The sequence below is a fragment of the Cottoperca gobio genome, chromosome 24 (genome assembly GCF_900634415.1).
Source record: "Cottoperca gobio chromosome 24, fCotGob3.1, whole genome shotgun sequence".
Lineage (NCBI taxonomy): Eukaryota > Metazoa > Chordata > Actinopteri > Perciformes > Bovichtidae > Cottoperca > Cottoperca gobio.
Window position 1 is genome coordinate 9856452 of NC_041378.1, and position 27986 is coordinate 9884437.

General features: G+C 40.3%; 1 protein-coding gene across 3 annotated transcripts; it reads right to left on the reverse strand.

The window, feature by feature from the left end:
- Positions 1–10535: 10535 nt before the first annotated feature.
- On the reverse strand, positions 10536–27477 carry flvcr2b (FLVCR choline and putative heme transporter 2b). Of its 3 annotated transcripts, none has more exons than XM_029463005.1 (11): positions 26452–27477; positions 22519–22660; positions 19593–19733; positions 18092–18159; positions 17573–17676; positions 16826–16936; positions 15497–15602; positions 14764–14875; positions 13559–13614; positions 12290–12439; positions 10536–11140 (listed from the first exon to the last, which is right to left on the reverse strand). In XM_029463005.1, exons 1-10 carry the CDS (start codon positions 27037–27039, stop codon positions 12359–12361), a joined length of 1509 nt encoding a protein of 502 aa, XP_029318865.1. In that variant the 5' UTR covers positions 27040–27477; the 3' UTR covers positions 10536–11140; positions 12290–12358. The 3 variants fall into 3 exon arrangements, with proteins under 3 accessions (XP_029318865.1, XP_029318863.1, XP_029318864.1); XM_029463003.1 differs by lacking the exon at positions 26452–27477 and adding an exon at positions 23352–24612; XM_029463004.1 differs by lacking the exons at positions 12290–12439; positions 26452–27477 and adding an exon at positions 23352–24614.
- Positions 27478–27986: the final 509 nt, after the last annotated feature.

Sequence of the window (27986 nt, forward strand, 5' to 3'; positions counted from 1 at the left end):
AGTTGAAGATGAGGATGTGGTTTGAGCAAGGGGACTCCCCTGGCCTGATTTGGCATCGCTGCTGTTGTGATCGCATCTCAAGATCTAGTTTAAAGATTTATTAAATAGAGCACATTAGACTCAATATATTTTCAAAAGTAAATATCGGTTTTCTTCCCTTAATCTTTTTTTGTGGTACATTTTCATAGAATCACATTGTTCAACTGTAGTTCATGTTTATATCGTATGTTCAACTACTCAGATATTAATTCCTTTGTCCTGCGAAAGTGCAGATTATTCACATTAACTGTTTTCTCTATCAAATCCTTTTGCTATTTGATGATAGAGCAATCAAAGTTCCCCTCATGGATGATTAAAGCTTTATTTTAGCTTGTGATTAACTTTAGTTTTGCTTCCAGTTGTGAGTGGGGGGGAAATCCCCCAACAACCAGCTACACAGTACGTGATGCATCATCAGCCTGTATTTCTCTAAGAAGGATATCTGTTGCATCACTTTGCTTTTTTGTGAGATGACTGATGTTTTAAAAGGAATACAAAGAAGCCAAGATAAAAGAAAGGGCTAATTGCTGTGTGGGATTATGATAATAACTTTAGTTACTTCCCGTACACCAAGGCGGAGAGTGAACGGGGATAAAAGGGGAACTGTAAGAGCCTTTCAGCTGCCAGGAGCCTGTTTGACCCTGTAAGCTCTTATTCTGTATTTAGTGGTAGATTTAACAAATACAGCATGCAGACACACATCTATTCTGACCCACAAGAAGAAAATATTCACTTAACCAAAGTATAATGCTGTTAAGTGAAACACAGATCTCACTGTGCATGCTAGCTAGCTAACACTGGGTGTGTTAGAAATATGTCTTTTCTGATCAATTCTTTGAGTAAATCCAAGGCGGTTGGGTTCGGTAGTTGACTAAACTAATCCAAAACCAGCTTTTGCTGTTGCTACACATTCATTGGGCTTTGTGGAAGTCTTAGACTATGACTGATCATAATTCACTAACCTGGCTTATTGGAGGGCTGATGTAACTTCCCCTTTCGCTCCCAGTGATCACATTCTCAGTTGACCTTTTCCTGCCAAGGGATTGTTTCCAGAGGAATGGCGGTTTTTTACCTCACTAAAAATCCAAACATGAAGAATTTACATGATATTCAGCCAGAAGGGCAAAAAGGCAAACAGACAGACAGCTGATGCAGCAAATCAGAGATCTGCGTGGTGATTCACACACCTGCTTTGTCCAACAGTGAGATGAATAAATGCGGGCCGGCCAGAGGATCCTGGAGCAAGTTTAGTTTGCGGGGGCCAGACAATGACTCAAAGGCAGGATTTTTGACGCCGAGTAAATCAAACAGGACAAAGATTGTGCACCATGGACCATAAGAGCAGGTGCCTTAAAAATGTATTTTAATGTATCTTCTTTGTTTTTCCTGTTTTAAAATAATTGTCACCATAACTTAGCAACTGACGGTCCCACGGGTCTACAATATAGTATATGCAGCGATAGCTAAATTAGGCACTATTTTATTGAAGTGATGCAACAATCTCCATTTAATAAACTAGTTCAAACTTATGAACAGCTGGAGCAACTGGCTCCCGATCCACAAAAGGTGAAATTACACTTTTTTTTACATGTGGAGATGATGTAATTTCTTTCAGTTTCACCATCACAGGCCTTTTTCACATTTTGACTCGTCAGAGAAGGAAAAGCACAGATGTTACCAATAACATTAATGATAGCCATGGCAGGATTACAGTGAGCCAGCTTGAACAACACCAGGACCCTGAAACTGAAGCAGCTAAATGGAATACAGCGATCATTCATTGTATTATATAAACCTGTGATTTTCCTGCTGTGACATGTCAAAATGTCCATTAATTGATTTTCTGGGACACTTCAGGGCAGCGTTACAATCTATAAAACGCAACACTGAAATGTTATGACCTAGTAAAGTTGTAGCGCGCATATTAGCAAACTATTGTTTCACACATCCAGCAGACACGGAGCAACATAAGCATTGATCTGGAGTTGTGTTTCTGCGTTGCTTTTCGATGCTGTGAGAGGCACTAAGGCAAACACAACATGTAGAGACAATTATGTTAAGAAAAGTTAGTATGAAACACACGCTGCAATATACTTCGATCGGTTACTTAAAACACTAATTGTATGTGAATATACCGGTTATTCTTATGGTGAGTAATTGGGCTTTAAAATGACAAAAGATGAAATAAGAAAAATCTATTATTGTGTGTTTTCAGTGGGAAACTTACTGTACTTTGCACCAGTGTTAGGGCTGGATTGATGCCTGGACGCTATCGGCCAACAGCAGCTGTGTTTGTTTGGGGGATCACAAACAGGGTGTGCTTAACTCTCTCTGCCTTCACTTTCTAACATCTTCCTCCAGATGATTGTCAGTTGAAGAATTCAGTTTTCTTGTGATCTCAGAACCCGTTTGGTGGATCAAAGTGGATGTCGAGGTGATGGGGCACGATTTTCCCTTTTTATGGCAGGTGATTGATCTCAGGGGTATTTGACTTGAGATGCTCTTTGAACACATGTTGGTGGACGTTTGTGTCCAGCAGTGCTTTGGAACAGCGTAGCACGATGTAGTCATACGGAGCATAAAAAGAAAAATGGTATCTGATTATTATGGCTTGTAGACAAGTTTTTTGAGGCCAATGTGGAGGAGAGGGTAGCGATTTATGTTAGAAGCTGTGCAAAGACACAAGCAAAGCACAGTAATAAACAGACCTTAGAGACAATTATTTTTGATTTATTACAACCTTGATCTTGTTTTTCTTTCTTTTTCATCATCCTTTTTTTGTTATCAGTTATAAATAGCGTTTCTCCGCTTATGCCATGAGCCTTTTTAACAATCTGTTGGATCTATTTTTCGTCCTCAGAGGCTGCATACCCGGTGTTCATCTCTCTAGACCTCGCGGATAACACTTAAGGGTTTCTTTTGCAACCCTGAGGCGCAGAGACTTTAAAAAGGTAAGTAGCCATTTTCCTCTCTGGCGAACTACCATTTGCAACCTGTTAGTCTGTCACTGTGTTTGCGTTATCTCTTGCTTTGTTACTGACCATCCTCGCTAATTTCAGATTAGGAGATTATAGCGTCGTAAAATTCTAGCTGTGACTTGGCCGAAGGCTGAGTGTGAGACTCCTTCAACAGGTCGCTTGTATCGCCCAGGTCACACATTGCGACGCATGATGACAATCGAAGTATCAAATACAGTCTCCAGCAGCAAATAATGAACTGTGTTATGAATTATATTAGACCTTTCCTAGATACAGCTCTGCCATTCATACATTTAACTGAGGATTGAAGTGGTGAACAAAGAGCAATAACCATCATCCCAGCAAAGTATCCAGGTGTATGCAGATGTTCCAGGTCCCAGGTGCAGTTCAGATCCATTTATCGGGCAGGCAGAGTCAAAGAAATCAAGTTATGATGGGTGTGTGATACAGCTGGCGAAGGATAAAACCCGGCACTCGCTGGTCTTCATTAGGTCTGAGGTCATAGTCTCTGGCTTGTAGTCAGGGAGGCAAGCAACCTCGTCTTTTCTGGGCAGAAGACTGAAGGTGGATGATTTGAAGCAGATCAGACTTTGCCTGTGGGCAGGGTGTGAGAGGATGCAGGAAAACAACAGAAGCAGCTCGACGGAGCAGAGTCTATGGATTTCCACTGTCAAGCCTCAAATTTGTCAACGTGTTTTTCGGCCAAAAAAACCCCAAGTGATGATGTCATAAAGCGTGGAAGTCTAATGAAGTAGTTGTCGACACAGGTGGAGGTTATTGGTTGGAACGAATGACCACAACACATCAACTCTACACTGAACACTCGTCGCATATTATTTTCCGCACTTTATTATGTTTATTGTTTGACTTCAGAGGCGTTTATGGATAAGAGGAATGGTATAAATTGTCAAAGTGAAAAAAAAACAGAACGCATCGTCTGTCTGATGGTGTTGAAGTTTCCATGGACAAACAAACCCATGAACCCAACAGATATGGCTTGACGCCATTCATCCATTGATTGACTACTTTATTACGGTACACCAGTTGTATTGAACTTTACAAAAAGAAAAGTTCAAAGGTCTCTGTGCACTAATGAGTACTTTGGCCCTGAGTGAATGCTCTCCTATTGGATTTGCCCCAAAAGCAAATGGGAACGGTGACAGATCCTGTGAGAGTGAGAGCTTAGATCCATACAGGACACTTTCAACATTAAATGTCCTTCTGGTTCGCTGGTGTCAGACCCCAGTTTAACACAAGGTGAATACTCTGCTGCTGTATTTCCCATTTATAAAGAGAAAAATAAAGGTAAAGGTTGTTGTTGGGCAGAATTTCGTTGAGATAACGTATGAACTTTACAGTGCATGACAGTCTTTTGCAAAACACTATTCTACATATACAGTACAGTAAATATTATGGCATTATGATGCAGTGCATGAATATGTCTGCTATATTATCAAAGGCGTTAAGTTAAAGAGGTATAACATTATTGCCAGAACAAGTAATAGTTTGCCGGTTTCTATTAACAGACAGTCATTTCGGAAATCGTGTCCAGAATCAAAATTAAGAGTTACTCACATAATAGAAAACGTGTCTTTTTAATAAGATTGCTGGTGGAGGGATTGAGAGTCCCATTAATGTAGATTGATTGTAGCTTTCTTTCTTCAGACTGAGGATAAATGGCAGTGGGTGATTAAATCCAGGCCCTTCGCTTGGACGCTTCTGGGGCAGATTTTCCGAGAGCAAGGGACTTGGCGCCGGGGATCCTGTGTATTTTCCACCCTGATCTCTGCTTGGCAGACGTCTAAATAATAAAGCTCTTTTTACTGAGCAGCCCGGGGTTCCCTGTGTACAAACACAAGCCCTTCACCCCCTCTGCCTCTGCTGTTTTAACACGACCCGTCGCCATGGGGGTTTACCTCACACCCCACTAAGCTCCCGTCCTGCAGTTGTCTGTAAGTCGGCCCCCACTCTGCCACAGACTCACACTGGCGTCAATTTGGTCTTGAGGTAATTTTACTGGGAACAAAGTGCACAATGCAAGGCTTGATCAGTGAATGCAGGAATCAGCTAACAACTGACAAGCATCTAAAGCAAATTTTGAGAAAAAAAAAAAAAAAAAAATCACTGAAAAATATCTAGAAGTGAACCAGGTCATTTAGTTTGCACTGTAGTGCCCATTATACTAACACTTCTCTGCCAGTCAGTATTCCACATATGTTTGAGTGTTTTGACTGTTATTTGTAATTGCATCATGGAGTGGAGTAGGGTGTGACACCAGTACGATCACGGAAATGTAGCAAGCGGTGATGAAACGTCCATTCATGCGGCGACGCATGGATGTGTGTTTATTTAACTACTGTGCAGGTTAATCTGGGCCCTCAAAGCCTGGTGCTGTGTGTTGGTGCCAAGGCTCACAAACCTTCTGCGCTTTGATCACAGTGCCAGCTTTGAAACCTGAGGCGGCCAGAGAAACCTCCTCCAAAAGCTACGGGCCAGACCTCTGATGCTTTTTTATTTTCTTAAAAAAATGAATAAAAAGAAAATAAACATTTAAAAAAGAAAAGGTAAAATCAATGTTTTTTTTTTGTGTTTTTTTGCAAAATAATTGCATGAATACCTTGCTTGTCATTAAGTGTCTGTACAGTAAAAAAACGGTCCAACAGTACCTTTGGTCATTAGAAAGTGTCCCTGACAGGATGTGGTGGCACCTTTACCTCCACAGGCCCGTAAGCCATTTAATGGAGATCCAGTCTGTGAACAGCTGCATAGGTGGAGCAGCGCGGTCTAAAAGCCAAAACAGTAGCTCGGCAGTGGAGGGAAAATTAAGTGATTTTTCCATTTTTTACCAGGTTGAGCCATTTTTCCCCATGAACAATAAAATTAAAAACAACACATAGGCCGTTCGGAAACACTGGAAGAAATTAGTCCCCAACTGCAGTAGCTAATCAACACAGCCACAACACACATCGCAACGCCCGTTTTGTGCGACAGTATTGAAGACAAATGCTAGTGTGGCACCCAAAGTTTTTGTGCTGTAATCATGGTAAACCACACTCACCATGACATCAAGTTATTTTGAATTTCAGATAATTAAAGAGGAGAGATGTTTAGTGAGATTGTTTGAATGCAGCTGAAAAAAAAGCAGATTTAATGAATGTCAAAATTGTTTTGACAAGGGCAGTCTGCATAACATCTAAATCATCTTTATGAGACTGTGATGTAATATGACAACCAGCACAAGAGATATGGCTTCATCATGTTCACTACTGGAGCATTCCTTTTTTTTCACTTTCTGCCCTGCCGGGAATCTTCTACATGCTCCAATCATTAGAAAATACCAAGAACACCCAACAGCACAATCTGTGTGTTTTTGTAAATTCAGAATAAAAAACCCCAAACATAAATGTTATGACTTTGTTTGGTATTTCAATCCTTCATTATCCAACGGCTGGAGCGGGCCACACACACAGACGCACACAAACATACACATAAACAAAAAAAGTGAGAGAATTAGGTCTTTATATTCTCTGCGGAGTGAGGAAGAAGAAAAACATTGGTACCAAGCACAGCTCCTCTGGCGCCTAGCCACTGCCGAATATCAAGAATCAGTTTACAGTTTGACTTTATAGCAGCACCTCCCTTCTCTGCAGTCCATCTGTGAGTGAGTTATATTTCTCCAGAATGTGCATGGATGAGGTGCTCGTTTAGCAGCCTCTCCAAAATATGCCGAGTGGCCATCTGTGTATGACACAGTCTTTACTGCACTTACTTGTGTTTCACTTTCAGCCCTAGCAATACTTTCATGTCTCTCTTTTTCAAGTATCTTTGCAGTTGTTTCGACATCATCCTTGTCAGCTAGATCTCCCGTTTCTGTTTTTCTCATCTCTATACAATGCTATAAAAAGGCTTTATCTATTCTTCTTTTTTCCTGTGCTCGGGTGCATACAGCTCCCTCTTTACTACTGTGTGTTGTACGTGGCCTGCACCATCAATCTCTGTTGCTGTGTAAACAGGCAACACAAACAAGAGGCACTCGCCTCAGCCTCCCCCCTCCACGTTTCCCCCTCCAGCTCGTGCTTCACAAGTCCGACGGCTATATCTGCACTCCTACATCAACTAGCTGCATTGTTGGCAAATTGGTGGTTTAATTCTGGTTTCTAACTAGTTGTGAGAAGACCTTTAATCTAGTCCCCAAACCTCATTTGACAAAAACAGCATAGAATTGATTGCACAATGCTGTTTTCACTTCCACCTCCTCTAAACAAACTAAATATAGTGTTAGTAATTTTCTGTGTATTTTAGTTCTTGGGTTTGTGGGTGCTGGATGGGTCATGGTGTGGATCGTTGATATTATCTGTGAAGCGCCAGCAGCAGGCAGATAGGATCAGTCACCCTCAAGGCAATGACGTGCTTCATCATCATGCAACAGCATTGCAGAATAAACCATCATGCCACAGGTTCTCACAGAAGAGTACTCAGTATTTGTGCTCACGGGCTGCGCGCCATGAGAGTGAGGTACACCATCACCCATCGTGTGGTAATGCTGGTAATCTGTCACATTACCATTCCTCCAAGGCCGTATGTACCCATGTCTAGGAAAGGGCAATGTGATGATAAATACCGTGAGATGTTCTTGTGAAATGCCATTTATACAGAGTTAACTATCCTTTAAAATAATAATTTGACATTTTGGAAAGTACCCCTAGTCAATTTCTTGCCAAGAGTAAGATGAAAAGATTGATGTGTGTTAAGTATAGAACGTGAGCCAGGAGGCGATTAGCTAAGCGTAGCATAAAGACTGGAGGGACAAACAGCTAGTCTGTCTCTGTTTGCAGTCAAATAAATACGCCTACCAGCTCTAAAGCTCACTAATTAGCAAGATTGTTTAATATGTACACAAATAAAAATGTAAAAACTTCAATTTGGGGTTTTGAATTCCCAGTCTCTGAAGTTTCCAGAATGTTGATCAAAAAATAGTTACTCCAAACTGTCAATTTTACATTTCTCTTAGTGTACAGATTAAACAATTGTGTAAGTATTGCACGTTAGAGGTGTTGGTGGGCAGATTTTTAAAAACATTTTGACAAAACTGTTTCTAGTTGTTATGCTATGCTAACCTAAAGGTTTCCTGGGTTTAGCTCCATTAATACAGAAACATCTAAGTGGTATCAATCTTTTCACATACTCTCTGCAGGAGAACAGATGAGCATATTTCACAAAATGTCGAACTTGTCTAAGTTTATTTACAGCACAAAATGTCCCTGTTGTATAAAGCCACTTTGGACAATGTTGCAAAGTGTGACTTCCAAGAGACACTTGTTGGGTTTCAAAGCAGAAAAAGGAAATGAGCAGAAACAAGCAGAAGTCCTCAGTAAGTAAGAACCAAGTCACCTAACCATTTGCATGTACAGTAAGTTCTTCCAAGCAGCTCTGAAATGCCATATGCATACAAGAGGCCTTATTTAAGCATCCATCTCTACATGTGGGTGGGCAGGAGTTTCCCCTGCTCGTCCTCGTCCTTCTGTGACCTTCCTGTCTACAGGTCATATATTCCATGTGAATAAATGTCATAAAAAAAGAAGGAAACTCTGCAGTGTGGCAAACTGTATAAATAGTGTTGACACAACGAATGACTAAAAAGGGGCAGTGTTGCCTGGGTATGATGTCAGCCCTGTGCCTTCTTGATATAACCAGAAATGTCTTCTTCTGTTTCTCATCCTACTTCTCTTCGGAGCTTAAGTGTTAAAATAATAAAATCAGCATTTGATTCGTGATGGACGACTGCCAGCTATTGTAAAACTACTTTGTTAGAATGAAGTAAGTTTGAAAAGAGTGCGGAGAGTGGTAGTTTTATGCCATCCTCGCAGCTGGATTTTGCATTCATGGATAGTATTTCCACATATCCACGTGCAAATGAACCTGTAGCACCAGGAAAAAGTCATGACAGAAACTTTACAACAACCGAGCTATGCCAAGGATCAGTCATTACGAGAGAACAATGAGATCATCAGAAATCAGTCAAATGGGAGCTGCTCTCGGAGTGCTGGCCTCAAGTCAGGATGATCTCATAACAGAGTTGCTCAGAGGCAACTTTATCTCTATTTATGCCAATGAGAAGTAAATGTAGTCATTTATCCAAACCGGCACTTTAGATCAGCAGGTCTCTGCTGTATTCACTTTCAAAGTTGATTGAATGACAGTAGACAAATAAATAAATATATATGAATATATATAATCGCACTGAGAACACAAATAATATCCACAATGGAATTTGATTATGTTTTTTTTCCTCTTGTGCCCCTCACTTGAATCCTTCTGGGCCTTCTTGTTCACGAGGAGTGAATTCTGTTTGTACGCAGCAATGCTACCACCATGTGGCCAAGAGAGGTACACACATACATTACTGTATGTACTCTTACATTATTGAAAGAATGGGATCAGGATAATAGGTTTCAATTCTATGGATTTTAAGTTATGGTGTCACTGCTAGCTCACAGGCGTGATGCATATTGTTTTCTTTTTAACCTTTGGCACACATTTGAGCTGTCAGGGTGATCTTAGTTGCTCTGTAGACACTAGATCCCTCTTTCAGGACAAACAGACACCAAATAATGTCTGTATATATATCAATGTTGGAAGAAGTATTCAGATCTTTAAAAATACCAATATGACAATGTAAAAATACTCCTGCATTCAAAAGAGTTACTGTTACTGTAGCTAATCAAGGTTTTAACTACTTTATGTGCACACAGCAGGGATGGCACGAGTAGGCCTATACTATCTTACTCAAGTAAAATTACTTGTGTTAAAAGTTAAAAAGTAGGTCAGGTAAAATGTACTGTTAAGTAGCCTATGTATATATCATGATAATGATGATGATGACCCATTTAGGCTATAAAGTAAAGTACATTAACATGCCAACGTCCTACACATCACACCAGTGAGCCTTTATGTCCAAAATAACAATATTCATCTTCTACAGATCCCACTTTGCAGCCTAAGCATACACCTAATTATCAAATATACATATTCAACAGCCCTCCTCACTATGACCTCAATATACTTAACCAGAGTCAAGAACAATTAAGCAACAAAGACCAACAATAAAATAACAAGTACAGGACACCACAGTGGGTGCAACAGGCAATATTAGGCTACAGAAATAAAATCACCTGACACCTCTTTAACAGCAGAATAAAACATCACCAAGTCAGACACCATGGAGATGTATGAAAGATAGGAACACCCCAGCGGATGGAGCCTAACAACTACTTTATTATAGTAATGAGAGTAAATGTAATTTGTAACTTCCGCACTGATAAAGGCTACAGGTTGCTCATTTAGTCCAGAGTTGTCAAATTGGGTTCTGTATTGCATTTATAATCTTGGGCTTTAAAAACATTTTTTAAATCTTAATTTGAAAGTGACAAATCCTGCAAATCCTGCACAATCCTGATGATTCAGTCAGGTAGTAAGATATATACACTGTGATATAAAGCATGACAACAAATGAAGAAATGTAATTTAATATAACAGTTTTATTTCATGTCAAATATGTAAACATGCATGGGGTTACAAATAATATTACACAATTGTATGTCATGAATACTGCATCCCTAACTGTGGGATGACATGGATTAGAAACCTTTTAATATGCTGCTGTATAAATTATCTTAAATCACAAAGATCTTCAGCCAAAATCACTGATAACAACGTAGATACCTTATGTACAACTGTTTATGCAATAACATAATTAGTCACTTCATTAGGGCAAATGTATCTATATATACTGTACACTTTAAAATACTTACAGGTACATTTGTCGAGGCACAAACAAACATTCTGAACAATGAATTTTATGTATCTGATTTAATTCAGCATTTTAGCATTGTTTAATTTATAAATAGCTAATGCAACACAGTACATCTAACTCTTCTTAGAAGGGAAGCGAGTGCAAAGAATTCCTGATGGTGTTGTTCTATCTCAGTATGTTACACTGTAACATCAAGGAGATCAAGATTATTTTCAAGGCTTTTACGTCAGTGTGTGTTTGGCCTCTAAAACTTGGCTTCTTTGATGATAGATGATGCAGACAGACTCCCATTGCGACAGACGGAAGGTCCCTATCAATCAAAACAGGCTTGTTAATTCAACAGTTGTTTGGATTTAAAACAGAAGTTGTCTTTTGTCTCCGTAGACTTTAGGTAGGAAAGGGCCAGCTTAACCCCAAATAAAAAACATACACTGCCATCTCTCGAATATAATGGAACCCAATGGCAAACAGCTTGTGGTGCTCAAAGACAAAACATTTGAAAAACTCAACGGCAATGTGTCTTTCCAGAAATCCTGACACAAGATATTCCACACACCTTGTTGTGAGCAGTTTCATGTAGGGACTATTTTCTTTCTACGGAACTACGTCCGCCAACCCTATCACCAATGGGGTGAACTGTCCCTTAAAGGTGCAGAATACTTTTAATTTGAAGGATACACTCTATGCAAAGGATAAAGATAAGACCAAAATATCTGAAACCGCTTCTGAAGCTTCATGTAGATTATTGCTTCTGTGTAGTTACTTGAACTACGTATATATTCATTGATTTTTTCAAATGTATTCAGTTCTTGAATGCTTTGAATGATTTAAAACACACAAATAGACAAATAAAATCACATCAATTGGCCTTTTTCAAAGCAGCCTTAAACACACAGTAACAGTGTGAGCTGTGTTACCATAAAACAGGCATTTCTCTTGCAGTTTCAGTGCAAAACCGTCCACCACCTTCATAAAATACACTCTGGCCGGCTCACTGAAGCTAATAGCTAATTCTGCACTCTGAGCTAGCCGAGAGGTTTCCTTCTCAGGCAGTTTAAGGCACAAAAACAACTTCACATGTTGATCTTCTCATAAGCTTTGCATGCAAACTCATCTCACTTGGAAACTCATCTATACCAGGATCCTAAAAATGAAGCAGCTAAATGGAATTTAGCCATCATTAAATTAGTTTTTTACATGTCAAATTACTCTTCTTTGAAAAAGGCCTGTATAGGGATACATTACAAAACAACACATACATAAATAAGACGGTAGTTACATAAATAAAGCTGTTGTTTCAAATAAGTTTCATATTTGCATCATTGAGAGAATTTGATCAAGCGTGATAATGAGAAACATGGTGACAGAAAAAGCTGGTGGGTTAACAGTGACAGATGGAAGGATGTGCAGCAGGTTGGTGATTGCAGACAGTGCAGTGCTGATTGCTCTGTGCTCCTACCTTTGGGAATCTGCGTGTTGAGCAAAGATTTGAGGAGATTGTTTTTGTGGAAGCAGAAAGGTGTATTGATCAGCCTTGTGAAGAAGGAGTCTGCGGATTGGAGATTAGTGTCGTGGTTCCGTAGTCTTGTCCTGACATCCGCCCCTCCGCCTAAAACAACAGCTACTGATCACTTTTCATTCAGCGTTTATAAAAGGCGTGAGTCTCCAGTCAGTGATGAAGTTACTGTGACAGAATCTGATCTACCAGGCACTTTTGTAATCCCATCCACTTGCTTGTGCCACGGTACTGATTTGTACAAGATGTACAAGAAGTGTACAATGTGTTAATTAGTGATCTTTAGGGATGCTGGTGGTGGATTTTGTCCTATTCAAAAGAGCCAGGCTAGCCGTTTCCTACTGTTTCTAGTCTTTGTGCTAAGCTAGGCTAATCTTTCGTATAAAATAAAATGTATATATAGCATAAAATGTGAGGAATTTGACTGATTTTTCTGTCATCTGTAACTTCACCACGGCGCTCTGAGACTCACCCAGGCATCAACGACGATTTTGTCCATAGTCACCCGTCACCTCCTTACTGTTGATTGTTGACGGTTGATTTTGTGTCACATTCAAACACTCATTTTGCTCTTTGTATTATTGAAGGTAATCTGTCTCTTTGAACCTTCTTGGTCTTTTTGTTTTCATTGTTGTCAAGTTCTTTCTCAAACAACCTACCCAATGCTACCAACAGTTGGCAAGTTACACAGTGGTGAAATAGAAATACAGGTTTAAATACAGGTAGTGCAGTAGAGACAGTGTAGCACTATCAACAATATTTTTTTTTTAAATGGAAAACAGACACGCACATGCAGGCCAACTCAAGACAATAGGCGGCAGAGGGAAAGTTATTCCTGGAGCAGCACAAGACACACATGTGACTTTGACCGCATGCCTCCCATGCAAACATATGACAAGCAGACACGGAACACATTGGCCTTTTTCACAGCACATATTTTGACTGGTCATAGTAGGAAAAGCACGTTACTAATAACATGAACAATGGCTCCGTACATTTAAATGTCTGAGTAAGCTATGACAGACCCTGAAACTGAAGCAGTTAAATGGAATTCAGCCATCATTCATTTGATTATTTACGCCTGTGCTTTTGCTGCAGCGAGATGTCAAAATATCTTCCATGAAAAAGGCTTATTTATACTTCCACCACCATTGTTCCCCTACAGTATATCCCCAACAAACAAACACAGCATAATTCCCTTTCAACACTTACTGCTGCTTTGGCCAACTTGTTTGCATTTTGTCTCCGCAGATCAGATTTGATTAAGCCTACATAGAGAACAAAGACACAGTACAGGTAAAGCCTGAATGAGATAATAATAAAACAAGAAGTGTGGTTGAACGACATGATGTAATAAAGATGACTATCCAGTAGGTGGCTCTTGTGCACAGACATATTCAAATATACTGTAATACAGTTTGTTAAAGATTTCCCAAGACTGTGTGGCAACAAATCTGAAGAAAAAAAGGAGTATATGTGACTCAAGTTACCCTCACACTGTGCATTGTAAAATTATCAAAATAATTATAGAATTAATCATTAACCTCAATTTCCTCTTGAGGAGAATGCGTCTCAAAAATGTATAACCTTTGTGAATGAATATATGATGCCACACCAAGAAGTCCACTCATATGTCTAAATGGGTAGGTTACAAAAGACAGTGAGTCACTCAACTGACCTTTGTAAGCAGAATACTCTCACTAAATAGTCTTGCAGTGTTTGTCTAGTGGGCACAATGTTATGTGCTTTAGTGGCTAATTCATTTTTAAAAAGTTATACATTGCTACTCAATGGGCCATGCGAAAAGACCTAAGCGGTTTTGTTTTGACTGAGACATGAAGTCTAACATTTAATACTGAAAACAAACTGCTACTTTTTGTATGTCAGTTCGAATGTGCAGCGTTTCAGACAGTTTGTTAATTGCGTTCTGAGTGACGTAAAAATGTTCCATTACTCAGTCAATGAAGAACAAAGTGTTTACAGTTCCACCCTCTGACTTGTTTTTCTAGAAACTTTGGGCTTTACTTAATGAAGAACACGTACTTTTGAGTGAGAAGGACGAAGGAAACATTAAAATACCTGTGGTTACACACTCTCTGTGCCAAACTTCAGTTAAACAGTGCTTCTTTAACTTTTGAAGTAAAAAAGGAAAAAGTTCTAAGTGCTTTAAACCCTGAGGTGCTCCTAAATTCAACTGACCTTCCTGTAAGTAGGATACAAACACATTTGTCATTTTGTCTCATGACAGTCAACCCTGAAACAGTCCTTCAGCATTCTTGGAATTCAACATTTTTCCCACAAGAAACTCAAAACAGCGACGGTGACAAACAAACACAATTCTTAGGCATTGCTGTACATGGCATAGTTGCTTGCTGTGACTCCACACAGCATATGTTTCACAGTCAGAAAGATCTTACCCGTTATTATGGTGCCGATTAGGAGAAAAACACAGAGGAAGATGTTTCCTCCCAGTGTGCTGAATCTGTCGATGATCTTCCCCTGGCAGATGGTGAATATAATGCCAAACACCTGGGGATGCAGAACATGTAGGAGTTAGGCATAAAGCTGGTGATTGCACACAAACAAGCACTCTCACGACCACAACAGAAGAACGATGCTAAACAAAATGTCTGTGTCTATGTCTGTCGCATATTACAAATCTGGTGAAACAGGTCCCAGGTCTGAACTTTTGAAGCAAAGTCAAATCAGGATTTTAGCACATTTCACTGCACAGATTCTGCAGGCGGTTATTACCTCCGCCATGGAGCTTATGTTTTCAGTCTGTGTTTGTCAGCACGATTTACAGACAAACTACTGGCTCGATGTTCATGAAACTTGGTGGAAGGGTTTAGCATTGGCCAAGGAGGAATCCAATAAATCAAGAAGCGGATTTCATTTTTCACTTTGGAGACGGCCTTGGCGCGGGACTGCGCTCCCTGAGTGCCCTTCTGGTTAACTGTATTATTATTGTTTTAATATGTGAACCCAGTTATCTCCTCGGGAAGCTACATTGATACTGAGTGAGTGTTCTGGTGAAAGAAGGCACATTTTCTCCGTACAACCAGTAAAAACACAAACATTTGTTCTCCTGGTATCTCTTTGGACTTTTTAGGCAATTTTATGTTTCAATGTTTATTCTATGAACTGCACCTGTGCTGAACAGTTGAGGAGTCCGGATGAGGTTCCCTCTGACTCTGGGTATGTCAGCTCGACCGCAAACTCAAAGCCCAGTGGAAGGTAGCCAGTCATGAAGAACCTGCACACACACACACACACACACACACACACACACACACACACACACACACACACACACACACACACACACACACACACACACACACACACACACACACACACACATTTCTGGGTTAATGCCAAAACACACCTTATGCACAGACTCTATCTAGTGATGTTATTTGCCTCTCCCTCCTCTCCCTCTTCATAATGACTTGCAAGAGGATGAAAACTTTGCACCTACTAAATGTCACTGTCGTTTAAGACCAACACCCTTGTTGACAGTTGGGATATTTACAGGAACGACAGGTTTTGAAAACTGTCAACAGCCACTAGATAATCTAGTGACACAATGATGACAATGAAAACGACAAGGTTCTTACATGTCAACAGCAGCAAAACACATCAGCCTCTGGACATGTTTCTTGACATATCCTTCTCTCTATAAATATGCTTTGATGTCCATCAAGTATGTTCAGGAATAAGCTAATGGTACAGAGAAATATAAATTCTTATTCAAATAGAAATTTGGGACAATAGTTGTACACACTGAAAAAAAACAAAAAACATTTCAATGCACTGTAACCCAAGTTACCGTGATACTTGTAATCTGAGAACAATCGTAAATACAACTTGACTATTACTACTGTCTGGCATGTTTTAATTGTCCCATTTTTGTTGGTTTTGAATATACACATGTTCCCAGGACTCCCTGGAAAGCAGTAATGATATAAAGTGAATTATCCAGATGCAATAAAGTAAAAACTAACAGTTTGAGATGATTCCACACAACTGTAGACTGTATCCAGACGTGCTTTCTATGTATAGGAAGAAGATCATGTCTGCTCTGTACAGTATATGTTTGAGTGCAGGGTCTGTGTGTAGAGAGAGGCATATCTTAGATCCTTCTGTGTGTAGTGTGTCAGTGCGAATGCTTATCAATCTAAAGTTGACCTCTAAATAAACATTGCTGTAAATTATTGTTGCAATTGTCAACAGAAATATTGCACTTTGAGAAATTATGTAACAGGGTTGCACAAGTTTTTTTCCGGTTTGCTTACTTGGGATATAATTCATGTTGAAATACAGTATTTTTGGTGATCTGGTTGTAAATTTTTCAATTTACATATAATAAAAAAAGATTTGCACTTTGCACTAATCGAAGTGTATAGCAAAAACATAAAAATCCTTAGATCATAGTACCTCTATACCCCAAAAAAGTATGATTAAATGAAAGAATACCCGAGAGCTCCAGCGGTGATGAAGACCACCCAGAGGTGTCCCAGATTGAGTGTAGCAGCATAGACTATCATCCCCACCAGAGACATGAAGTACACTGCAAGGGTTGTCTGCCTGGAAAAACACAGGAAAAAATATACATCATTGAACATCATCAATATCGTGATAAACACTGCTGCATTAAAAATGTGTGTGGATTACCTCTTCATGCTAAAGTAGCTGCTGCAGTAGACCACTGTACAGACAGCGTCAACATTTTCAAGGTACATTGTGGAGCTTTTGACCACTAGTAGCGCTAGGGAGCAATGTTTTTATGAGCTGTGATGTTCCACAAACACGTCCGCATTTCCCCATTTGCAAAACAAATCTCTTGTAAATAAGACAGAGGGGGGGTCTACTGAACCCCCTACCCCTCCCCACCCATGGGGAGGACACTGCTGTCACTACACAGCCCAAAGGCCCATGAGGTCAGTAAATCACTGTAAGAGCAGCATGCTGCACCTGAATAAATAGCCTGTCAGCCAACACATTAACGCTAAACAAGATCTGCAGCGGGATGAGAGGCAAAATGACAATAAACAGAACGGGAAACAGCTGGCTAATGTTGTATAAACTACAGGTACAAAGTCACATGAACTACAACTTTAACTCTCTCTCTCTCAGTGCATCTTTTTGATTCCTAACACAAATCACCTCTTCGGGAGGACAAACTGCTGTTCTTGTACTTTTCCTTTCTGACATTCGCCTTACTTGTAGGTTTTAGTTTTGTCCAACCAAATGCCACAGATCAGGGATCCAACCATCCCCGCAATGACAATGGTGAGGCCAATCCTCCCAGCATTCACCTCTTCTCCCTATGGGGTCAAGGAAGATAGGACATCCAGCGGGAGACATTATTCCATAACAGTGCACACATATTTTAGCAGTGTCGATGCTTCAATAAAGAAAAGTTTACTTGTCATACATGAAATAGTGTGGGCATAACTACACCTCCTATAGCAAATGATAAATTCAAACTCAAGAGTAACAATATTATCAAGATTAGCAATAAATAAATGCTCCAGAGTAATACGTGTTTAATCTGTTCCCACAGTGCAGTTCTCATTGATGATTTCTGGGTATTAAATCTAGTTGAAGCTGTGAATGTGTTAAGCTGTGGAGTTGCAATTGCAAAATTATAACAGCTGAATGAGCTTTTCAAGTCTTGAAATGTCAAACTACGGGAAGCATACAGGACTTTTGGGTACAGAAACATTCGGGAGAACTTACAGGGTAATGCTCGATGATCATGCGGTTCAGCAGGGTGCCAACAGCATAGAAACAACCCACGTTCAAACCTGTGAGTCGGAAAACAAGAGACAAAAACATATTTCAGGAAACTTTAAAGTAAAGGAAGCATTACGCTCACTTCCCTAAGCGAATTATGAAATCTAGTAATGTGAGCAGTCGAAGGGTTTTTGTTTGCAGCTGTGTCAAATGAACCTAATCAGCTGGTTTCCGAAACAGAGAGCTGTCCCAGACCAAGGATTTCTATAAAAGGACAGGTCTGCACCCAGTGCTTTTCCTTCAACAAGTGTTTTAGATCTAGTGGGGATGTATATATCTATACTTTTTGCAAATGTTAATTGTGTAAATGTTGAATATAACTGGACATTCAGGAGCCGACGCTACAGCTCAGTTAAACGGACAGGGACAGATGGAGCCGCAGCCCGCGGGACAGAGTGACAGTCTCAGGTAAATCTGAAACCATGTGAACTCTACATTGTCAACTGGCAACCTAAAGATCATATGCAAAAAGACAGAAGGACAGATGCACACACACTAATAATAGTCCCGTGAAATGTGTGAGGTCGAGCGAGGGTAAAACGTTTCCAGAAAATGCTCACAGCTGTTGGACGTACTTGCCGTGACTTTTCAAGTTTGACTCATAAGTTACTCAACAGACAGCAGAGAAAATCATTTGGTATCTCAAAGACAGACAAAGCTTTATCTTTGGGTCACATCGATCATTTGTTAAACATTGTCAGACTATAAGCACACTTTGAACCCCTCTAGCACACGGTCACTCTCGTCTACGTGAAGTTTTTGAATATCTGCTAACTTGATTTTTATGACATTTAATGACAAGATAAACCTGGTTACACTGTACTGTTACTGATGTGGTGCAGGGTACGTGCGGTGATGTGTTTGGGGGAATACCTGAATCTGTTGGATTGGTCAATTCAAAGCTGCTATAATCGAGATGTTTTTGTACCAAATGACGATTTATAAGGGACGGCTTGAGTGACCTACAGAGAACCAGAATCTGCAGCTCCCCCTTTATAGTGAGTTTCAGCTCATCGTTTAGCTGACTAACTACATGCTCAGCGCCAAACGACAGACATACACAGATAGCAACTAGCTGGTGAACATAGTGGAGCATTTAGCAGCTAAAGAGACAGATATGTCCCCTCAGAAGATGGTGGAGACCAAAACAGAGCTAAAAGGAGAGTGGACATTGGACTTACATTCATCAGATGATCATGAACATAACTCCATATGAATGATAATGTTGATCTGTAACTGCTGGATGTGTAAATAATAAAGAATTTGCACACAGGTTTGCCATATCGACTTAAAAAGTCACGAGTTATTGCAGCTTTAATGATTACGATGAGACATGAGTCACTTTTTTTTACGATGGTCTAAAATAGATTTTAATGTACTTTTTCATGTTAGTGCATACAATTAACACAAATAACTATTACTGTGGAGAACAGCGATGACTGACCGTAAGTGATGATGAGGAGGATGAATGGACGGTTGCGGAGCAGCCTGAGAATGGAGGCCATGTATGAGTACTGCTCTGGCGGGATACTACGAGCTGTGGCCTGGGCCTGAGTCGGAGGAAGTTTAGGACACTCCTGGAAGACTGACATATGGAGATAAATGCAGGTTACAGGTGAACAGGGAGATTCAGCCATGAACACAGACTGATGTACAAAGTAATATGTAATTCATATATGTGGTATAAAATATATGTGTCCAACATACTGCGTGTTACATTTTTGTCTGGTGATGCATTACTGCCTACCTTCATCATTACAAGCTCATGTTGTACTAATGAATTGTTCAAATCTACAAAGCTGTGATTTAAATTACATTCAACACTGCAGTGATTACTGACTTACAGGAAAATGTGCATAAAATCCTGTACAAGATTCAATAACGTATTACTATAAATACAGCAGTTGTTTTGGAATTTGTTTTGGGGTGCTCAACAACACCAAAACATATAATCATACTGCCATAATTATAATACAGCAACAATTCAAACTTTTCAACTCAAAGCAGATGTGGTATAGTTCAGAAATGATGGAGAGTACACAGCCACATGTTTTAGAGGCTGCGAGCATCAGTTTGTTTCTCATGGGCTCCACATTTAAAGCCGCTAAAGGAGTAATTCTAAGGGCCATATTAGCATTATTGTTTAAGAGCTTAAAGCAACAGGTTACTGTCAGGTTACTGCGTTCCTCTTTACACGCGGAAAGAGGAACACACACTTTCTAAATGTGCCAGGTTGCCTGCTGTGGAATGAGAACCATTCAGACGCAGCTGGACAGGTCCACACATGCACACTGTGCTCAACACACAGCCTGCATATTCTTCCACTGAGTGTTTCTCAGGCCAGTCAGCCAGACTCTGACCCAGAGAGGACATCTTTTGGGGCGACAACTGTGACGTGACCCGTTTCAGTCTGTCCCTTTCCTGAGTGAAAGCACGCACCATCAGGCTTCGTGGGGAAACACAGATGTTTGTCTTTGTGCTTATTGGAGCTGAGCCAGCATTTTCTCCTCGCCAACAAATCAGACATAAGGGTTTGTGTTCAGTAACCAGCTCTTACTAATCCTATTAAACTAACCGGCTCTTTGAGACAGCTGCTCTGATTATACACAAAGAAATTCAAGTTATTAATGAACTCAGCTGCATGTCATTGTTATTCAAAGCAAATGCAAAGTTTTATTCAAACTGCACTTTGGGCATGCTTATTCCTTTACCACTCAAGGTGCTTCCCCTTATTCAGTCAACGAGTCATATTATGTCTTGGCTAATGCAGACTTTCACTGTGGATAACTTTGGCTGTTACTTTGTTTATGGGAAAGCATCAGCCAAACTTCTTCTCTCACCTCTCTTTGCACACAGTTTATGCAAATCTCTAAATCCTGGGACTCTGTCTGCCCTGCTGACTCACAGGCCTGTTGAAGGGCTACAGATGGCCCTGCCAGCAGGACACCCCTCATACATGGCATCTTGCATGTATGTGTCAGGGTGTGCTATGTGTCATATCATGAAAATACTGCAGCAAACTGGTGTGAGTTATCTTGCCGAAGTAACTAAGAGCAGCATAAGTCACAATCCAGAATCAAATCACATGGCCGAAAGTCTGTATGTCCTGTAAAGAATCACGGATCAATCTGAAGACAGTAAAAACTTAGTTATATGATGTGATGTGAATTTATCTCTAGCATTTCCTGTCTATATCTTTCTTTGTCTTTACACTTACAACACTGACAGTCAGTCTGAAAGTTGTACATGGTGCCACTATGGAATGCCTTCACAAGCATCCTTTTGTGTTTCTGAATGCAGAATGCTTACGAGCACCCCCGCCCTCCCCCTGTCCTCACAGGACAACAGCTTTTTCATGCAATTTTTTCCTCCTCCCTTACAACTACTCAACCTTGTTCTCAATAGAATAGTACCACAGTACATATTTACTCCCTCGTTTGTTACTCGTGACTAATAGCTTCAGTTATTAATCTCCCGCCCTATGATTCTATTTTCCACCACAAGAAGAAGAGGCAGAAAAACGAATGTGATTCCTACAAGTGAGGTGCTAGATATGCAATTAAAAATATAAACTCTGAACGGTATGAAAATGGGTCAAAGTTCATGGGCAGCAGACGACAACTAAGCATTCTTACAACTCATATCCTGTTTGTCACATGAGGTCGCACCACTTCCTTCTACCAGAACATGTCCTTTTGTGATCTATATTCATCTTATTCATCTATATCAAACATATACTTGAAATTAAAATAGTACTGTTCAGTATGCTCAAGTACTTTTGTGACATTTCTCCTGACTTAACCTGTACCACAATAGACTCTTCTTTGTGAATCTCCCCTTCAGGGAAGGTTTTGTGTCAGCACTTTTCTTGTCCACTGAATGGTGCTTCTTGTCAGAGTGGCAGTCTGCTGTGAATTAAAACCTTCATCAGGTGGATCCACTGAATAAGTAAATCCCCACGGCTTGAGCAAAAAAGGCCCAAACAATACACATGAAACAGAGCTTGTTTCTGAGGGGAGTTGAAAAGCCGAGTGACTTCATTCATTTCACTCACTTCACTGCTCCATTGACCACCTTACCTCTCAATCCATTCACAAATAAATCATTGGTTACACGGTAAAGAATATCGGTTTTAAAATAGCATTCAAATTAAGTTAATCTACATTTTATGTAAATTTTAAAACTGCCGAAACTGCAAAAGACGCATTACCCTTCAGGGTGTCAAGTCATGCAGAACGTTTCAGTTGTATCTGCAGGAGTTTTAAGGTATCCGTCTGCATGGCTCGATAACACTAGAAGTAAGTTAAAAAACAACAACACTGCTTTGATTATGTGGACTGACCCTTTGAGTGCTACATTATAAATCTTACCAAAGATAACAAGGATGAAGAGTAAGGTGGCCACTCCTGCTGTGATGTAGAACATAATGCTGATGTGATGAGCCAGCTCGTCCATGTTGTCCACATTAGGCACCAGGATGGGAGGCACAAGGAACCCGATGGCAATACCCAGCTATAAGACAATGAACACGTATAACACAAACCAGTTCATAGGTCAACACACACTGTATTCTAAGTAATATCAAATGGCTTAAAAAACATAAATGTTTTACTTTTGACCTCATTGTTGCCACTAAATCTCATATTTACTGACTGACTGACACAACATGTGTATTTAGAGGTTATTATTGCTTGTTTTGACACCACTCAAAGTGTTTATTTTAGTAATTTAATATTATTTATTGATTTAAATGTAAACTCATAACTTTAAGACCCAACTTATCTTAAAAAGGTAGAGGGGAGCAGTGTTATCTGCAGTTAAAATACATTATTTTTCAACCAATTTGAACCATAAACTGATTTTTTTCTCAATGAAACATACCGCTTGCATCATTTTGCCCAAAAGAAAACCATAATAGACCAGGATGTTATTATCTTAATACTACCGAATCAGGATGCTATTTAAACATGTTTTAACAGCATATATGTCGTCTAACTAAGAAAGAGTGTTTTTACGTTACAACAGCTAAACAGACAAAGTGCAACAAGGAGCTTTCAGCAAACAGTTAACTCAATTTTCTCTGGACTCTCACACCAAGACACTAGAAGTTCTATGCGGCTCTAGCAGCCAGAGCAGCTGCATAATCTACAGACAGCTGCCTTACTACGTGGTCCCTGATTTTAGATTAGATATTCAGACGAACCTGGTTTCCCATAACTCCTATAGAACAAGCGGTGGAAACCTCTTTCTCTCCGAACCACACTGAGGCAAGATAAGAGGGAATACCAAGGACGAACACAGTGGCTACTGAGCACACAAACTGGCCAAAAAAGGTCAGTGGGAACATATTGGGACTGGCACTACCAATTTTTATCCAGGCACCAATGCAGTTAAAGGCTGACCCAATGAGGACAACTTCCCGGATTCCCCTGTTTTCCAGGAGCCACAGGACGGGCAGAATGAGTGGAATGTAAGTGAGCAGGTAGATCATGGCCAACCAGTCGATTGCCAGAGAGTCAATGTTGTAGAAGCGCATGAATATGTTGCTAATAATGCCGTACTGAAGCCACATGAAGGCATTGCTGGCTGAGACTGCACTGAAGAGAAACAGCATGGACCAGCGACGGTGGTATAGTTTGGTCTCAGCCTTTGGGACCAGCTCGGCCCGGTCACCCTGTGAAGCCTCAGCGTTTAACCGTGACCCAATGGAGATGGCTCTGCCTAAAGGTCCTGGAGTCCACTGCACAGAAGCGAGGCCCGGGGCTGGATTCTTTGCAGCCTTGGAACACAGCCATTCTTCACCGCCGAGTTCAGAATTTGCATGGTTGTCTTTCAAAGTAATGTTTTGTGGCATTTTAACTGTCCTGGAGCGGGCCCCTGGAGCGTGAGAGGTGAGAGTTCTTCAGATTTCGAAGCTTGTGTCCTAACAGCTTGCTGTCCTGTGTGCAAACTGTAGTAGAAAGATAGTAGAAAGAAGCCAGAGAGCGAGCGCAGCTGGAGTTACTATTGCCTTTACTCGTGTTCACAACTCATTGCATGTGATGGCATTGAGCCTCTTTACCGCATGTCCACATATTTATCACCTTTAGTCCGGTCATGTGATGTTAATATAGGACATCTTCCAATTCTACTTAAACCACTCCTACCAACGCAGAGCTTGTGTCTGAAAATCAGTGACCCCCCCCAGAAAACAAAAGAACATAGTTCTCTGTTTAACTTGAATTAAATCTCTTTTGAAGGATAACTCATTTGAAAGGATTTTGTGGTTTCTACAAGTTTCCAAGTCTTTGTTATTGATCACCTAATTAGCCCTGTACTGTAAATGATGATACCTAGAATATTCCTTTCCTCCAATCACTTTACATGCATCCGGTTTAAAAGTTTACTACAGATTTTATATGTTGTTTATAAAATTATAACTTTTTAGTGCCGACCGCAATGTGATATCTTTAAGATATGACTTACTTTGACTTATATTCCTTCTTTTAGACCGTTGAAGGTTGTGATGTCATGCAATGTGCTGATATAAAAGGCAGTTTGGACGCAACAAAATAACCTATGACAAATCATTTCAGGCCGATATTGTACGGATTCAGGATATCAAGTCCCGTCAAGTCTGTAAAAGTTGTTTGTCACGTACAAATGACAGGTAAAGGCTTCTGTTGTTAAGATACACTCTGATATCTCCAGGTGGCTCTGTAGAGGTGTCAGCAGGAATAGTGTGAAGGAAGGTTTGGCGAGGCAGGTTTGAATGGGAACCTACCGGCGTCGAATACACAATGATGATGTATTAAAAGACAAGATGCTGATTGTCTGTCAGAAAGACAACAAGCGTTATAGTGAATCCATACTTCGTGCTCTGGGTTACACAAAGCTAATTTTCCAGCACTAAGCGATGACTTTTCAATGACATTTTACTTGGAGTTGATGTATTGTTGACTCAAGTGTTGTTTGTTCAGATTCCTAAAGTGTTAAATCTGATGCTTGCGAACTTACAGTAACAGCGGCACGATGCTGATCTTTGCACTCCTGTCTGCTTGTTTTGGCTGCTCATGTGGATTTTAAAATGCCCTGCTGCCTCTAATTTGGATAAACACAATACAATGGCACTAACAGTTATTGTGTGAGAGGATACATTGGCATGGAAGTTAAATGAACATCATGTGTGTGTGTTGTTTATGTGAAGTGATCATCACACGTCACAGTCAGTGATCCAGAAAACAATTTCCGTGGGTAATGTCAAACCGTATTGCTTGTTAAACGTGTAATAAAGGGTCTATCACATTCAAAACAAATTCCTTCTGTATGTATTAAGTAGGACTACTACAGTATGACAACTGTAAAGCACTCTTCTCTCGTTCTACGTAAATAAATTGCAAGTTCTGCATCAAGTCCAGCCATTAGATCCTGGTTGGTTTTTGGACAGCCTTCAAGATTCTGCCCTCAATTTTGTCTAACACACAATGCTCGAAGATTTATAAACATCCTTGTATTTTATGCCCCTTCGATGTGCCGTAATTTTCCAGATCTTGTGCAAGTATTCCGTGGGCCAGGGCCAACATATGTGGGGCAGCTGCTTTGCCAGACAACCTGAAGGCATAAAAATCTGCTCACAGATTCAAGACATCATTTTTTCAGCGTAATTAAATTATACATTGTTCCTTCGCTAAATTTCATCTCTCACTATGATAAAAGTGATTTACACGAATTTGGATCCTTTATTATTTTTGGATTATATTACTGAATTATAATTAGTGATGCATTAATGTGTTAATTAATGTTGCAGCTGGTAAAGATGGAACTTATTTTAATAACTTTACATACTGCTGGGTATAGATTTGTATTTAGTACCTAAAGTTATCAAATAAATGTAGTGGACTAAAAAGATCAATATTAACCTCTGAAATGTAGTGGAGTAGAAGTAGCCGAAAATGGAAATACTTAAATAAAGTACAAGTACCTCAAAATTGCACTTAAATACAGTACTTGAGTAAATGTACTATATCGCACCACTAATGGAAAGTAATATGAATTAAGGTACATAGTGGTAATTTAATATGTCTCAAGTTCCATGCTGGTTCACAGTATGAATTATCAGCAAGTGATATTGAGTCTCGAACCCACAGGGGTCACCTGAACGTGCGTAATTACGCAAACGTGCCCAAACAGATGTTGGGAATGTGTCCGCCTGATCGGTGGTTAGTGGAGCTATTACATTTCATTTAAATGAGTGATTAAGTAGGTGAAGAGCTAACTTAATCTACTTACTGACTGAAGGACACTCTCTGTTGTCACAGCCTTACCTGATTTCCAAACACTCCGATGGAGCATGCGGTGGACACTTCCTCTGAGCCGAACCACACTGACGCGATCCTCGACGGCATCCCGAGGATGAACACCTGCGCGAACGAGCAGCAGAACTGTCCTAGAAATGTGACTGCGAACAGGTTGGGTTTGACGCTAGCCACTTTGATCCACGTGCCTGTACAGTTTAGCGCGGTGGCCACCAGCGCGATGACCCGGAGCCCCTTTTTGTCCAGCAGCCAGGTCACCGGGAAGATGAAGGGAATATATGTCAGCATATAGATCATAGACATCCAATCTATGGTGAAAGCGTCCACGTTGTAGAACTTCATGAAGATGTTGTTGATTATGCCGTACTGTATCCATTGGAAGGAGTTGCACAGTGAATATGAGCTGAACAGCAGGACGATCATCCAGCGCCGCTTGTACAGACGGGTCGGTTGCAGCGCTCCATGACCGTCCAGCTGACTCGGATCGTCGGCGAACTGCACCGCGTCACCCCCCTCCAGGTTGACATGGCTCTCCAAGTCCTTAGCTTCATCCTCGTTTGGTTTAGTGTCTAAACCTGACGTTTGTTTCTCGCTCATATTAAACTAGTCTGGTAAAGAGTTTAAAGTTTATAGTCAATACTGTGGATCTGCAACTGAAAGTGTCTGAAGTTCGCCCCGTTTCATGGGTGGACACTAAACAATCAGCACTTTACGATATGTGGACGACAGGCTGGTCTACAACTTCATGTTATCAGCTAAGCAATTAAATGAAAAGCATGTTTCAGATCTCCAGGATAGTTAAGCAGTTAACGGAGGCTCTACAACTTTCAGTTTGAGCGCCATTTCCTCCCCCGGGATTGAAGTTATTTGAGTAGTCGAGTTTACGCCTGAAACCCTGGAAACGTTAAATAAATTAAAGTTACAGACACTTTCATGAATGAATATGATCCTTTCGGGACGAGGTTTCCGTGAGTTCACACGTGTATGAGCGCCTGCTGTGACCCTCTACCCGGACCTATAAACCGATTCGGGATCCTCTGACAAGTTCGTCAACTAAGACATAAGGGAGGAGTTTAAAACATGGTTCTTTGTGATGCAGCCAGTAACACTGAGATATCTCACATTTACAGTTTGCAACGATCTTAAACACCGGCCATTTATTCTCTTATATATTGTCTTTTGTGGATTTTGTAAAAACATGGCCATTATAACCGCTTTATTTCAACGGAGCTTCCCAGTTTAAAAACCATTGCAGATCTCAGGTTATTCATTTTGACCATTTGCATTATATTAATGGAGTGGTCACAAAAAGATGCATTGCATGAAAGCCTCTGTGTTCAGGGACAAAACTTAATTCATACCCACCCGGGGCACGCTATGAAAGATACTTGTTTTGCTTTAAAACATGAGCTGCTGTGACATATCTTCTGGTGAACAGTGCCATCTAGGGACTCCCTCAGCAGAGCAATAACACATTAAGGTGGTTTTGTCACGTGTCCCCTGTTATTATCAGCACTAGTGGAGACTTCACACACTCTACAGTC

Coding starts and splice junctions, on each gene's coding strand:
- flvcr2b (XM_029463003.1), bottom strand. CDS start 24,002: ATGCCACAAAACATTACTTTGAAAGACAACCATGCAAATTCTGAACTC. Junction 18,160..19,592: donor CCTCCTCATCATCACTTACG/GTCAGTCATCGC, acceptor TCCGACTCACAG/GTTTGAACGTGGGTTGTTTC. Junction 17,677..18,091: donor TGATCATCGAGCATTACCCT/GTAAGTTCTCCC, acceptor TTGACCCCATAG/GGAGAAGAGGTGAATGCTGG.